At 30.9% G+C, this 16,012-nt stretch overlaps 4 protein-coding genes across 4 annotated transcripts; 1 reads left to right on the plus strand and 3 right to left on the minus strand.

The window, feature by feature from the left end:
- Positions 1–835: 835 nt before the first annotated feature.
- On the minus strand, positions 836–4,450 carry HELRODRAFT_71298 (hypothetical protein; the record flags this gene model as incomplete). The annotated part of the gene is made up of 10 exons (XM_009011929.1): positions 836–904; positions 1,084–1,184; positions 1,459–1,558; positions 1,805–1,927; positions 2,331–2,456; positions 2,916–3,022; positions 3,077–3,265; positions 3,596–3,762; positions 3,902–3,996; positions 4,331–4,450. 10 exons carry the CDS (start codon positions 4,448–4,450, stop codon positions 836–838), a joined length of 1,197 nt encoding a protein of 398 aa, XP_009010177.1.
- Positions 4,451–6,136: 1,686 nt separating this feature from the next.
- HELRODRAFT_71611 (hypothetical protein) lies at positions 6,137–8,274 on the minus strand (the record flags this gene model as incomplete). Its single annotated transcript, XM_009011930.1, has 6 exons — positions 6,137–6,283; positions 6,425–6,501; positions 6,847–6,929; positions 7,055–7,187; positions 7,668–7,737; positions 8,131–8,274. Coding segments are annotated over 6 exons (654 nt in total), but the record flags the coding sequence as incomplete, so codon positions are not given.
- Positions 8,275–8,759: 485 nt separating this feature from the next.
- HELRODRAFT_185244 (hypothetical protein) lies at positions 8,760–10,991 on the plus strand. The gene is made up of 5 exons (XM_009011931.1): positions 8,760–9,002; positions 9,226–9,426; positions 9,611–9,765; positions 9,882–10,125; positions 10,206–10,991. The coding sequence occupies exons 1-5, from the start codon at positions 8,876–8,878 to the stop codon at positions 10,868–10,870; spliced, it is 1,392 nt and encodes a 463-aa protein (XP_009010179.1). The 5' UTR covers positions 8,760–8,875; the 3' UTR covers positions 10,871–10,991.
- A 1,452-nt stretch (positions 10,992–12,443) lies between these two features.
- On the minus strand, positions 12,444–14,939 carry HELRODRAFT_71540 (hypothetical protein; the record flags this gene model as incomplete). The annotated part of the gene is made up of 5 exons (XM_009011932.1): positions 12,444–12,653; positions 12,758–12,887; positions 13,525–13,826; positions 13,947–13,999; positions 14,747–14,939. 5 exons carry the CDS (start codon positions 14,937–14,939, stop codon positions 12,444–12,446), a joined length of 888 nt encoding a protein of 295 aa, XP_009010180.1.
- Positions 14,940–16,012: the final 1,073 nt, after the last annotated feature.

The raw sequence follows: 16,012 nt of genomic DNA on the forward strand, positions 1-16,012 counted from the left end.
TTCTTTTTCCACCGTTGGTTTCTGCCAGTTAGATTACCAAATTTGTTTGCTTTCATAATCGTTATTATATCTGTTACCTATGTATTATAAATTAAAAACATTATAATTAAAAATATTATAATTAAAAATATATTTTTATTCTTATTTTGCAATTTATTGCTTCCAGAGTTCCCATGGATAATTTGCAATTTATTGCTTCCAGAGTTTCCAACTCTGCTCTGCTCCATGACGGGAGCAGAGCAGAGTTTTTATAAATTGCGCTATACAGATACAAATCGATTGACTGGTTGATTGAGCATTAGCTGTCAAGTTTCCACTTTCATATCATAGAATCATAGATGCACGCGTGGTATGGTGGCAACAACCATTTAAAAGTTACAGATTGTATTAAGGAACAATAGGTACGCAAGCATACGTGCGTCTTAAACATTCAAATTCTTCAAATAATAACCAACACCAGATATGACAATGTTAAATTATTTATTTACACACGCTTTCATATATATGTCAGCTCGGTCAATCATTTACTTGTTCAACAAGTTTATCCATCACCACGGAATAGACATCACGACTGTATCACATATTTCATTCAAAATGGTCAGTTTAACCACACCAAGGCAAGCATTCACTGGTCGATAACGATGATCACATGATAGTAGAATGAATGAAACATGTGATAAGATGATAACAGTCTGCGTGAGAAATGGTACTGACAATCTGGGGAATAATTACAAGGGAAACAACGACGAGAATGATGATAATATTTATAACATGGTATTGTATGATATAAATATGATTAAAAAGATGATGAAGATGATTGGAGATATTGATGACGTCAGGACTGATGTAGTTTGCAGACGTCTTCATATGGGATATCCTTCAACTGTCGCCCGTTTAGCGGTCCCTGTATAAAAAAATGTACGAACATTTAAGTTTTCAAAAATTTGAATGAAGATGACGAGTATACATACACATAAAACTATAAACATGTGTGGAACACACACACACGCACACACACATACATACATACACACACACACGAACAAAATAGAAAAATGAATTAAGAAAACATAAAACACATACCGCATCTATGGTGATATTGCATGAAAATGATTCAATGTTGATCTGTTGTAGAGTTGCCGTATGCCCTCTGTAGGCACCATTCACTATGTACACCTGCTTGCCTGTTGGTATCAAATTAAAATTTAAAAATTCAACTAATAGGAAACAGAGATTGATTGCTGAACCACTGTCCATAACAACAAAATTAATACTAAAAAATGATACATCTAAAGGAATGATAGATATAAAGAAATGATACATGCGAAGAAATGATAGACATAAAGAAATGATACATGTGAAGAAAAGTCGCACATAAAGAAAGCAAAAAAATAATGATCTTTAAAAAGACAAGGAGAGAATTGAATGAATAATAATTTTAATGCAGGGCAAACCAACCGATAGATGGCAGAACGGTCTCTAAATGAACCTGATCCAGTTTTATCTTGTCACCTCCCTCCAACAATTTTACCACAGCTCCATATTTCTCTACCACTTCCTGTGTAGTAGAAGTTTTCTATTACTACTACTACTACTGCTGCTGCTGCTACTACTACTATTACTACTAACAACAACAGCAGTACTAATGTTTTTTTCAAAACAAGAGTCGATTGTTAGTTTGTAACAACAGACACAACTAAACAAAAAAAAACTTACGTTAAATAGAAATTACGACAAAAACATAAATCCCGAATAAAAAAATCCTAAATGAGTAAAAGGTAACAGCAATGATAAATAAAGTCACCTTGACGACGGCCTTCTTTTTGAAGTACTGCTCACCAGCTTTCTTGGTGATGATCTTGATGACAATTCCTTCAGTCAGCCAGTAATCTTTCCGACCTATTTTGGCCTTTTTAGTTTCTTCCATCTGAGAAACAAAAAAAAAAACATAAACATAATTATGGACGAAAAAACAACAATAAAAATAATTTATGTACGTTTGTGTAATTGTTTAATTGTATTTCACAGATGATGTACAATGATAGTTTCAGAAATGACAACGATGGCGTTATGACATTAAATTAAGGGCATGTTGTAAAAAAATCAACGATGATGGATGATTACGGTTTTAAAAATAAGATGATAACAAAGATTATTTATTTGAGAATAGGCAAATGAAAGGATGAATGCATGAATGAACGAATGTATATATGAATTAATAAATGAGCCTGTGAATAAATGAATTAATGTATACATGGATTAATAAATGAGCCTGTGAATGAATGAATGAATGAATAAATGAACGAATGAATGAATGAATATGAACCAACCTTGATAATTTCATCAAGAGCCGATTGTTTTCGTTTAGCATTGGACGATGATGACGATGAAGTACTCCTACTACTGCATGTTGACATTGTCTCAAGGTCATTGAGGTCATTTTTCGACGAATTCAACTTGTTCTTTGATGAGGACAACGATGACGACAAAATTGATGCCGATGATGTCAGTCTGTTTCGGATGTTTTTAATGTTGTTGACTTTAATGTTTACTTTAAGCATTATTTTAAATTTAAATAGAAAATTTTGATAAAAAGCAATGAAATAAATAAAAATTCATTTTAATTAAAATTTAATAAATATTTAATGTGCGTAAAATAGCACATGTTCACTCATTATTCTCATACTCAGGTTATATACAACTTGAGTTAATTAATCGTAATATGTTATGGAAAAATTTACAGACAAGCTATTTGCTTGGTAACTTTGAATAAAAATCTCTTAGCATGTTGATTTGACTTATTTAACTTTGAATAATAATAAAAAGAATATATTTATTTCATTGTTTATACAAAAAATAGAATTAAAAGAATGAAAAAGATGAAAAATCTTAGTGTGTATATAAAATACAAACACAGTAGTGATCTTGCTTGTATCAACAGCAAGTGGGATCTTGAAGACCACTTTATCATCCTCACTTGCCTTCATCAGCTCTGTAGGCTTGTGGATGCTGGCAGCCTCTACTCCATCATCACCATCATCATCACTGTCTTTGTCATCGTCGTCGTCATCACCACCACCATCTTTATGTCTCCTCATCCTGTCCCTTTCAATCTGCTGCTGAATCATCTTGTTCCTGCGATCTTCATCGTCCACGTCCATCTTCGACTTCTTCTCCTGAGCTTGCTGTCTCCTGATGGCCTCTGGGGTCCTATCGATGTACTGGATGAACCATCCCTTCTCTGTTTCGTCCACTGTGCAGTAGCCTTTAAAGTGAGTGTCAGTTAGTTGTAGTCGTTGTGGTCATTATTTTTCAATTGTTACAATTGTCCTACCTCAGGGAACCGGGTCTCTGGACGCAAAACGAAGATTGATTGATTATTGAAACAATGTTATTTTTTTCTTCATTTCATTTTTCAAAAGATTATTATGAAAAATTAGAAACTAAAAACACCTACCAGTGTACAACATTTAAATACTCAACATAATGTACCGAGTTTGCCTTTCCAAAAATATTATGAAGTGTTATGGGGAATCAAGTTTTAACTAAAATAACTTTTATAATATTAGAGACAACAAAAATTTTTTCACTCAACCTTGCCTGCCCATCCACTTGACAAACTGTGTGAGAGTGACCCATTGTGTCGCATTCATGTGCACATGGTGTCGGTCGGCAATGTATTCCTGGTAGACAACATTTCCGTGGACTCGTTTTGTGCCAAATCGACGTCTCAGAAGTTCAATGAATGTCTCAAAAAACTCCCTGAAAGACAAAAAATTACTAATATTAAAAAAGTTACGTACATTTATAATTTATAATACAGACTAAAAGAAAAAAATTGTTGGTATAAAATTAAATTATTTTTAATATTATAAATAATATTTTTTATACTGGTACTGACTGTGAAAATGTGTTGACAAATTTGCCAGGATTGTCAGCAACAAGCAAAAGTTGCCTCTGGTGAGATTCTGACATTGTATGACATTTGAACCCATTCTTAATTAAAATAAATAAATTAATTGAAATAATATAAATTTATAAGCCAATGAGAAAAATAAATATTATTTTAATAATTAATTAAATAATCAAATTGGTTGTTTTTGTAAGAAAGTAAAATAAGTTCAATTTGTGTTGTATGAGTATGACTGAAAATGAAGTTGTATGAAGCAAATTTTTCAGAAAACAAATTGTCTTTAAAATTTAATAATAAATAGAAACACAATTAAACTTTACAGTATAATTATAAAAAAAACAACTATAAGTGTGAATAAATGAAAAAATTAATTAATTAATTAATAAACTAAATTACTAAATTAAAAAAAAGACGCACCTCATCTCGGCACTGTTTCTGGCACATCTGGCAGTACCATCGCAGTTTCTGAAGTCCTTTCGCCTTAATTCTGTTACTTATAGCTTTAGGAGATAAAAATCCAGGTTTCTCTTTACCCATTATTTTTAATAAAATATTTGTTTCGAGTATTTGCTAAACCTAATTTAGTAAAAATTTAACTAACGTTAATTTAACATTACTTGTTTACAATGAAATAATATTTTTAAAGCGTTTCGAAATAAACCACTGATACATCCATGGAATAAACCCAAAATTTATTTCCACCACTGTGTTATATATATTGCAGTTTTAGAACAAAGATGACAAATAAAACAAAAAAACAATAAAAATAATCAATTAAAATTAATTATTTAGGAAAATTAGACTACCCTAGCGGCTATCACCGTATACATGAAAAAACTGTTCTTCACGTTGTACGTTGATTCACTAGATTCATTATATTTCATAGATTTTTTTAGTGGCAGGCAAATATTAATAGATGAAAATGTTTTAGAAAACTCATAAATCCCAAAATCACTAAATGCGACTAAATTAATACATTTTATAAACTCATATAAATGAAAAAATAAAGTGGTTATCGGTTTAATAAAAACAGCAGAATCTATCTGGAATGCTAATAATTATTATGTTCATAATATGTAACCCCAACAAACACCAAATAAAAGGAGTTCCACCGATCTTTACATCTTTACCACCAAATGCACCAAAAATCCTCTGGATTTTTTGGTTTTAAAAGTGCGTAAGTAACCCCTTCTCCTACAATAGGCCCATACTTTTTATTAAAATTTTTATAATCATTCAAAAAGACCATTCATCCGCTTTATTTGTTCTCACGTATTCATAACATAGTATTAGGTAGTTGAGTCGAGATTCAGTGTCAATAAAAAAACACGGAATTTTAACAGATATCAAAAGAACTGAACAATACAACGGTTTTGTTTGAGTAAACAAAAATTATATTACTAAATATAAATATAAAAATGAAAAATTTAAAATAACAAATACAAAATAATTTACAATTTAAATAAATAAATTGAAACAATCAGTCAATCATCCATTAATGCAATGTCACTGTTCATTCAAAATGAATTTATCTGCATTATTCTTCCTATCAAATTTGTAAACGGACAGATTGAAAGCAGATGATTGATGAGGCTTGGGCGCAACCAGTTCGTCACCAGGTTGAGGATCATGCTCCGTTTGTTTTGCTGACGTGATGCAGTTAACCACTTCCTGCCGTTGAGGATGCTTGGACATTGTGACGTCATCATCAAGGTAGTTATCATAACCACCCCGATCGATTTCTTCCTTAATGCGAACACCTGACATGCGATGGAATGCCTCTCCCGGGTCGTACATCCAATGTGCATGATGACTCTCACGATTGTGTTGTATCAGTGGTGGGGACATAAACTGAGGTTCGTCTGCTGTTGAACCATGGCTCTGGGGAAAAATGGTGGACGGTAGCAGAGATGCTAATGATGTAGAAATAATACCATCGTAATTTTGAGTGGCATCCATGTTATAAATCTTCTCATTTTTGCTAATAATATCGCCAGTCTTCTTTCTTGAGTTCCTCTCAACAGAAGACGTTTTTAAACTTGTAATGCTAAATGCCTCACTAGAAGAAACATTACTGCCATTACCGATATTAAAACTAGCAGTGGCAGATTTATTTTTCTTTTTTTTTACAGCACCCACTTTCTCACCATCTGTACCAGCATCCATCTCCAACTTCACATCAGCATATTCTCTCTTTGATTCAACTTTCAGGTCCAGGTCAGGAAATAAAAAATCAGAATCACAGACCTCAGTGATTCGTCCATTCAAATAATCTCGAAGTTTCTTGAGAGCGGCATAAAAGGGTACTTTATCCACGGCTCTTGGTAGCTGGGAACAACGAGCACTCGAAGAAGGCATCACATAAATCACCTGCCATCGCAAAAATGTTTAATTAATTTGTCTGATTAATAAGTGAGTTGAAAAAACAAAGCAACAAGCTTATAAAATGGTAAACTAAAAATAAAAATTATATTCATAGCAAGATTATTATATAGTGAACGAATTTCGTACTGTATTGGTTCCTGGAAAAGGGTCTGGTTGTTTGCCAATGATGAATTTCTTGTGACCACAGAAGACTTCATATATGCCTGGAAAATTATCAATAATTCAGCTTTGAATCAGTTAGGAAAGATAAAACATCCATCATATTTTTTAATAATTTAATAAAATCAATTGAAAGTAATATGAGATTTGATAATTTGCAGACACTTGCGGACCTGAGAGGAGCAGTGCAGTTATTAGAAGTCAGTGAAATTCAGTTTTTACACAAAAAAACCCATTCCATGTAGATAATCAAATAAAAGTTTGTTAGTTTCTTGGCCTCCACTCAAATTTCAAAATTTTAACATTTCCACAATTTTGCCCAAGTCAAAGTTGTCTAGATCTACCCGTTTGGAAATGAAAAAAATAAAATAATGAAATAGAGTTTGTACCTTTCCCATTGAAGACAGCTATCTTAGGCTGGTATTTTGCAATTTTTTCTTGCAAAATTTGTGCACCAATTTGTATTTCTTTTCTAGTTCAAGAAATATAAAAAAACTTTATTGCAATTAATTCCGTTTTCAAATTTAGCACACTCAAACTTATAATTAATATTGACTAATTACAGAATTTAAAAAAATTTTGAATAACAATATTAACTTAGTTAAATCTGCACTTCCCCTGGATGTTCGTTCCACAATGTTTGTGAACCCAATGCCAAAGTGCAGCAGCTTGGCATCATCATATGCATTCATCGGTTCGGGGATGAGACCAGATAAATATAAACACTTCCCTGGAGATAAATTCCTCATTTGAAATGTTCATCATTTAAAATTTTCATCATTTTAAATAATCAACATTACAACATGATGTTATTGAATTTTTCATGACACACTAAAGAAATAAAAAATAGAATACAAATATTCGGATCAAGATTTCCATTATCAAAAAAAAAAGGAATATGAAACTCAATGGAAAGAATTAATAATACAATACTTTTAGACTTTACATAAAAAAAGGTTTTTTTGGTGAGAGGATTAACATTGTAATCCAGGAAAAAAGTTTTTGTTACAAAGAAGATTAACATTATAACACAAAAAAAACGTTTTTTTTTACTAAGAAGATTAGCATTGTAACCCAGAAAAAACTTAGTTCAATCTAAGCAAAATTAATAATGAATGACGTACTTAAGAAAAACTAATAAATCACAAAAAAACACTCTGAATATAAAAAAAATTTTTATGAAAAATAATAGAAAGCTTACATCACATACAAAAATGATTTCCCGGTCCGGCATAATGATGTCCCACGTAGGCAGCCGTCAAACCAGGATTAATACCTATCTACAAACATTGAGATATAAAAAATATCAAAGATACTTTCCACATATATTTACATTTGCACATTAGGTACATTTTGTTTTACAACTAATTAATTTAAAAGAGGCTAATTAATTAATCAATTTTTGAACCATTAAACATTAAATATGAATATGTACTAAATAGTTCAAAGTCATAGCGTAAGCAAATAAATAAAACTTTAGAACAGATACACAAACTTGCAAAATATGTAGGCTTGTATTGCATTGTAATTGTATTGTTAATATATCACATTATTTATAGATTATATTATAATTATTATACATTAGATTATTATTCATGAATATTTTATAGCATTATTTTATTTAATTATAGATTATACTTTAAGAATTTTATGGTATAGAATTTAAAAATTACAATGATGATATCCAGGTCTGGCTTCAGGTGGTCAGGAAGTTTCATTCCCAAAACTTCCTCTTCTGTCCTACCATTGAATCGGTCTCTTTTTCTTCTTTGTGGTATTATGTTTGTGATTAACTCTTGTTTAATTTTAGGAGGCATTGAATGTTAATTAGGTTCTTTTGTTTGTTTGTTCAAACTTTTTTGGATCTCTAGAAATGATAAATCTGATCAGAAATTCAAATTGCCTAACACCTAACTGAATATTTTATCGGTTAGAAAGTGAAACATAGTTGAATAAACAATTTTTATACAATCTAATATTACGTTTTAATTGTAAATTAACATTGTAGATTTTTATCAGTTAGAAAAAAAATATTAGCTTACAGAGCGATAATCTAATTAAAAATTTAAAAAACATTGACAAAATTTATTTGGACAAAGTTCATGCATTTCAAAAACTTAAATTAATGGAAAAACTTATTTTTAGTAATTAGAGAAACTTTGTTCAGTTTTTTATTAAAATGTAAACTTAAAATATTTTGTAATTATGCTAAAAATGTCCTTTATCAGAAATAAACGTTTTTGCAACCTGGAAAAACATCGACCGTGAAATTATTTTATGCATTATATTAATTCCTCTTTTAAATTTTAAATTGCTTGAGTTGATCAAAGAAAAGAGCGATCTATCCGTGAAATTATTGTTAATTAGTGAAAGGCCGTCATTTTTTTGTAATTACATGAAATTTATTCTCCGAAGATCATGTATGGACCAAGAAGGGTAGTTGTCACTGGCATCGGACTTGTGACATGTTTGGGTACAGGCACTGACCTGGTCTGGAAAAATGTCATTCAGGGAAAGTGTGGAATAGTGGCCTTAACTGGGGAAGGTTCGAAGTTATCGAGTTTTTTATTCACCTAGATCAGTTTTTTATTTATAACTAATTTATAAATTTATAATTTAACCAATTAGCTTTTAAACTTTAAAGAATATTTTAATGTCTCTAATGCTAATCTAATTCTATCCCTAATATGGTTCTCTATATATATTGTATATTTTATTAGTTTATTATTACACTTATTATATTTTTTCATTTAATTTTTACAATGTAGAATTCTCCAAAGTGCCATCTCGTGTTGCAGGATTGGTGAAGCATGGCTATGATCCTGGTGGTTTTAATCTGAGTAAAATAAATTTAAAAATTGACCTAAAATCTGCATCCACTAGTTCATTATATGCCTTGGTGGCAGCCAATGAAGCAATACAACAAGCCAAATTAGATCTATCGGATGAATATACACAAAGAAGGACAGGTGTAGGGATATATAATTTTTTTTATTTATCTTAGATAGACATCTAAATTTAATCATTTCATTTGTTCTAAATTTTTTATTTTATGGCTATTGTTTCATTTTACTTATTTAATGTTATCCAATCAATAAAGTATTGCAAATATATGCCAATCACTAATTTCAGGTTGTATTGCTTGAAATTCAGGAGTGGCCATCGGAATGAGCATGATTGGGCTGGATGAAATTGTTGCCACTAGTGAAAGGTTCAAAATTGGGTACAACAAAGTCAGTCCTCATTTCGTCCCAAAAATACTTACCAACATGCCTGCTGGCCTAATCAGCATCCAATATAAAATTAAAGTAACTTTTCTTGATTATGAATTTATTTTTCAATAATATGACAAAATTACGGTATTTCAATTGTCACAAAAAATTTTTTACTGGAAATTACAAAATTTGTAATTTTACATTCATAGGGTTTGAACCATTCTGTGGCCACAGCCTGCACCACTGGTCTGCATTCGTTGGGTGATGCTTTCAGATTCATTCGCAACGGTGATGTGGATGCTATAGTGTGTGGTAGTACTGAGTCATGTGTTGGTCCTCTGGCACTTGCTGGTTTCTGTAGGATGAGAGCTCTCTCTACAAACTTCAACTCTGACCCCTTAACAGCTTCAAGGCCATTCGATGACCTAAGAGATGGATTTGTCATGTCCGAAGGTTTGAACGTAACTTTTTTTGTGTTAAAGGTTTTCCAACTACCCTTCCTTTATAGAATAAAAACTATTTCTTGTTTACAGGAGCCTGCATAATGGTCATGGAGTCATTGGGATCAGCCAGAAGAAGAGGAATAAAACCAATATGTGAAGTTTTAGGCTACGGATTGTCATCAGATGCAAATCACATCACTGCACCGTGTCCCCACGGAGAAGGAGCAGAGATGTGCATGTTGGCAGCCCTCAGAGATGCAAACATCCAGCCAGGTGCAATTGGTTACGTGAACGCCCACGCCACATCCACATCACTAGGTGATGCAGCCGAGGCCGAAGCAATTTACAGAATTTTTGCCGGTGCAGACAGTAAGGCGCACAATGCGATTTGCAATAATGTCATCGATACAATACCTTATGAAAATTACAGTGATATAAAGTACCAACAACAAATGACAGCCATAAAGGGCCCAGCAGTTTCATCAACGAAGGGGGCACTTGGACACATGTTGGGTGCAGCAGGGTCCACGGAAGTTGCCCTGGCTGCTCTGGCTTGTAACAAAGGCGTCATTCCTCCATCAATCAATCTTTACAGCACAAGTTCAATAGATGTGGCTCTTGATTTCGTAAGGAATAAATGTCGTGATTGGTCTAGAAGTGGAGAAATCAGGAGTAAGAGAAGAGTGGCATTGTCCAATTCATTTGGGTTCGGGGGAACCAATGCTTCACTGTGTGTTGCTGAATTTTTAGAATGAATGCTTGCAATATTTGTTTTTGTTTTTGTGACAAACTGTAACTGATGATGAAAATGTCTAAATTCGAAAATCAAAAAAACAATACATTAAATGTTATATTGCATCAAAATAATTTAAACATGGTGGTGTCGTTGATTAGTTTACAAGATAATAATTTATATCATAAACTAAAACAAAAATAAAATAGAAGAAAATAAATTTATATAATAACAAATTCAAAAATCAACCTATACATACATGGTGCATCATTAAAACAGCGATGATCCAGTGATTTATCTTTTGATCAGAAGTAGGATCAAACTATATTTTTCATTTAAAACTTACTAAATTAATTTAAAACTTACTAAATTAAACACCTACACACACGCACACACACACACACACGAAACATTGGCACAGACAGTATGTAATGTAAATTAATTGTTCATAACAAGCCACGCGAACGTAACGAAACGTAGAGTGTTAATGGGCTGTACAAAGTCAATGCAAAAGTGTCCACAACAAAATTACTTTAAAGCTTTAAAAACAACCGTTAATTACTTATGGATGTCAATTTGAAAGATGTAAATATGAAGAAAAAATTATGGTGGTGAAGGTGGTCAAATTACCGAAACAAAATTATTATATTTACACATTTTATTTTGTATCAGAAGTGTATATTATTCCGCTGAAATAGCATACACACACATACAGTTAAAGTCAGTTTAATGTATAAAATAAACAAAAAGGATGCGTCGTGTTGAAAAAACATTAGTCATCACAAAATCACAAAATTGATGAAAACTTATAAAAACGTAATTTCGTAAAACAATGGTAACTCAAAAATCTTGCAACCATGATGATAGTAATTCGAATAATAATAAACCACAGTTTAGAACAGGCTAAAGTTGAGAGCTTGTTTTATGTAGTTATTAGGTAGATATAAATGGATATTTACACTTATTATGTTTATATATAGATGAATTATTAAATATCATAATTATCATAATCATCATTTTACATTAGTGGTTCATTTATGAATTTTGCAAAACTGATTATTTTACGAAAACCAGAAGGTTAAGACAATATGGTCAAGAAACAAAAAAAAATGATACATATCAATATGGAAAATCCTATATGTTCTTCCATCTTTTGTACCAATAATGTAAATAAAATTGAAAATAATGATAGCAATGATCTTAGAAGTGTAAATTTCCTATTATGAAACAAGTAAAATTAATAACACATGCTAATTCACTCCAGTTCAAAGCAAGTGCTATATTATTGAGTGACAATATTTATCGTGTTTAAATAAATAAATAAATAAATCTCCATAGAGATAAATGTACTGAAAATGAACAAGAGTAAATAAACAAATGATATATACAGTAGAAGGTTTGATGTAGATCCAGGTTCACTGAGTTCAAATGTTGCTGCTGCTGTTGATTTTCTTTCCATTCCTCGATGACACTGAGTTGGCTATCTTCTGAAGTTCTCTTATCTTTAACTAGTACGAAATGATTATTAATATTATAAGAAAACTAAAAATATCAAATTAGAGTTTAGTCCGTCATAAATACAGTATAACAGTATATTAATTTGTGAGTATAAAAAGATATTTATCTATGAAAAAATGTTGGTGTGTGCGTGCGCACGTGCGTAGACAGCCTAATATGATCATCAATACAATGGAATAGCTAACTTGCATGTTCTCAACTGTCTCATCGTGACCTTTCTGAAGTTGCAACACCTTGCTCCTCATCTCTTTCTCCGTCTCAAACTGGTGGGCCTTCAACTCTGTTATCTAGAAGGAATTTCATTTATTAATTGGATTTAGTAAATTTTTTATTCAGTTGAATTTCGATACATCGAAAATCACAAAGAACAAAATAAGTTGATTACACCCACTTTTTGATCTTTCTGCAATATAACTTGATCCTTAGCCTGAAGCTGCCTCTTGAGAGATTCGATAGTTTCCTTCAACTGTGTTATGGTCGTCATGTGCTCGCCCGACCCAAAGTCGAACTCAAACTGCCCCCTGCGTTTTGTTAAATGGAAATGTTAGAAAAATTTTAAAACTATGTTTCAATAATGAAAAATATTTTTGCCCTCCATGCCAATAGTAAATACAGTTTCTAAATTGTTTTAAATAAACAGAAACAATACTTATAAAAATGAAATAGAAAACAAACAACATTGACGAAGTTGGTAATGTAAAGTCATCTATGAAATACTTTTTTGCTGAAAAAGAAGGGACCTTCTCCAGCTTTCTTTTTCTTGGAGAGGAATTATTTATCTTATCATCCGATTTTCTATTGGAAGATAACATAAAAAATAAAGCAGTTTCATTAAAAGTTGATAATGATACAGATGTGAGATATGCAAGAAAACTAGCTAAGATTGTGAAACAAACTCTCTGGGTAGTTAAAAATTAAGAAAACTATAAACGTTATTCCCGGGACAAAATAAATTGTGACAAAAATAAAAAGTATTCATCAACAGAAGCATGATAATCATGAACTAACTTGACAGAATCAAAATCAATTTTCAATTCACTGTCATCATTTTTCGAGAAGAGGTTAGGAGTGCCATTGTTGGAGCTGGTACTTTCCTTTATGAACGAGGAGAAGGACTTCTTATCATTACCGAATGTGTTGTTGGTTGACGTTGAAGACATAGTTGGAGTGGACGAGTTGTTGTTGATGAATGGTGAACATTTACTACTCGTATTCTTGCTGCTAGAAGATTCAAGCTTCTTCTGCTTTTTATACATTCTTTTGTAGGCAACAATGCACAGCCAGCACAGAAGTTTCCCTTCCATGGTCTTCCGATATTCTATACCCCGATCAAAGGCACAAACATTTTTGCACCTTTCGCACAACTTCGGCTGTCCATATTTCTTTTCCTGGTGAGTACATCTTTGACACTTGTTGCCCACAAATGCTGCTATCTCTTTGCAGTAATCACAAGCTTTTGGCTGTAAATCAACAGTCATTCATCTTATAAATTATTTTTTCATAGCACAACCAAAATAAATTAACTTCTAGAATTAATTATTGGTGAGCTTTAAAACTATGACAAAACATTTGTGTTATACCTTTCCATGCAGTTTCGAAAAGTGACTGCAACCTTTGCAGATTGAACTTGAGCCTCCTTTGCTTTGGTGAGGAAAAAAAAAAAATAAAGCTTAATTTTAAAAACAATGTTACCTATCAAATTTATTAATTACAATACACACCTGAAGATCCAATAAAAGTACCATAGATGATTATTTATTAGGATACAAATAATTTCTTAATTTTTCATATAATAGAATGAAACAAAACCAACCTGTCATTGTACTCCACCCTACAATATATGCATCTGACAGTAACACCAGCTTCACCATGCTTCTGGCCTTTCTGGCATGACTAGACAAATAAAAGCAGGATTTATAATAAGATATTATAAAAGTTATAATTATTATTTTATAATAATATAAATAAGAAAGAAGTTATAAAATTAAATAAAAATCATGATTTACTAGATGGTTCAATTAAATTTGAAAAATTTAAATGTAGTGACAATGTTTTGATAACAAAATTTCGTTGAATAATCAAAGATTTTCAAAACTAAATAATATGTAGCAATATATATGAACATAAATAAATAATATAAATATGAACAATGCAAAAAGTCTGAATAGTTACAGAAAGAATTAAAGTTGATTTGATTACACCATTAGTGTTAGCGCTGTTAGTCTTCTTATTATAATATAATTATAATACCATTACTTTTAATTTAATAATTAAAATAAAATCTAATTTAAAAAAAACAATAAAATTAATTATTAAATATTAAAAGTATAATTAAATTAATAAGTATTGAATGATTCTACAAATATAATTACATAAAAACACAGATTAAAGTCTGAACAAAATAAGAGAAAAAAAATAATATGAAAACTCAACAGAAAACTCAAATGAAAACACAAAATAAAATTTAAACTACAGTCAAACAAAACACAAACTTGACAGAGTTGTTCATCAGTACTGAGTTCTTCAAAAGAATGTCTTTTATGACATTTTGTACAGGCAAATAGAGCCGCCATTTTATTTTTTAAAATATATAAAAAATAATTTTTGTAAAATAACAATGTAAGACCACTTTTTATAACGATTTCTCCGGAGGAAAATAAAATTGATCCGATTTAGCAATTTAATGACTTAAGTTTCGATTTAGTTCTACGCTTGTTTAATAATTTGTTTAAGTAAGTAAGACAAAGTTCTAAATAAAATAAAGAACTTGAATGCCATGGTAGTTGTAATGCATCGTATTGTTAGTCAATAAACTTTAAATAAATGTTTTTTTAGGTTCTTCTTTAATCTATACTTATAAGGTTTTCTATTCTATCACTAAAAGCACAATTGAGAGAAAATCCTTTTCAAATATTTAAACTAGTAAAATTGTTGTAACGTTTTTTTACTGGATGCATATACATATACTCGATATATATATATATATATATATATATATATATATATATATATATATATATATATATATATGACTGGATGCAAGTTTAGTTTCAGAAATTAAAATGCAGAAAATGGGAAATTTTTATGTCTAAGACCTGAATTCCTATCGAAGCTACAAATGATAAATGGACATACAAAATGTTACGTGGAGTATTTAAATTTAAACAAAATCAATTTAATATCAGTTCAATTCATATCCTTTGCTGACACTGTGTGTTTAATTGTGTAGAGGTGTGTGTGTGTGTGTGTGTGTGTGTGTGTGTGTGTGTGTGTGTGTGTGTGTGTGTGTGTGTGTGTGTGTGTGTGTGTGCGTCTGGTTTTCTATGTGAACGTGAGCACAATAATTAAAAAGTCGAGATGTGAAAATTCTAGAGGAATGGCTGCCAACAACAAACGAACGAACGAACAACTAATTGAACCTAATTGTACAACAATCAGATGAGTTGTTGTATCTCTAACATACAAACATAATTATTAACTATACTCCTCAACAATGTGTATGATGTGAATGAGACGATAATTATAACAGCAATAACATTAACGGAAATTGAGTGATGATAATAATAATAAAAAAGAAACAGTAATTACGCTTTCAATCGTATCTTTATAAATATCTTTATAAATAACATTAACAATAAACTTTTGG

This window comes from Helobdella robusta (assembly GCF_000326865.2).
Source record: "Helobdella robusta unplaced genomic scaffold HELROscaffold_10, whole genome shotgun sequence".
NCBI lineage: Eukaryota > Metazoa > Annelida > Clitellata > Rhynchobdellida > Glossiphoniidae > Helobdella > Helobdella robusta.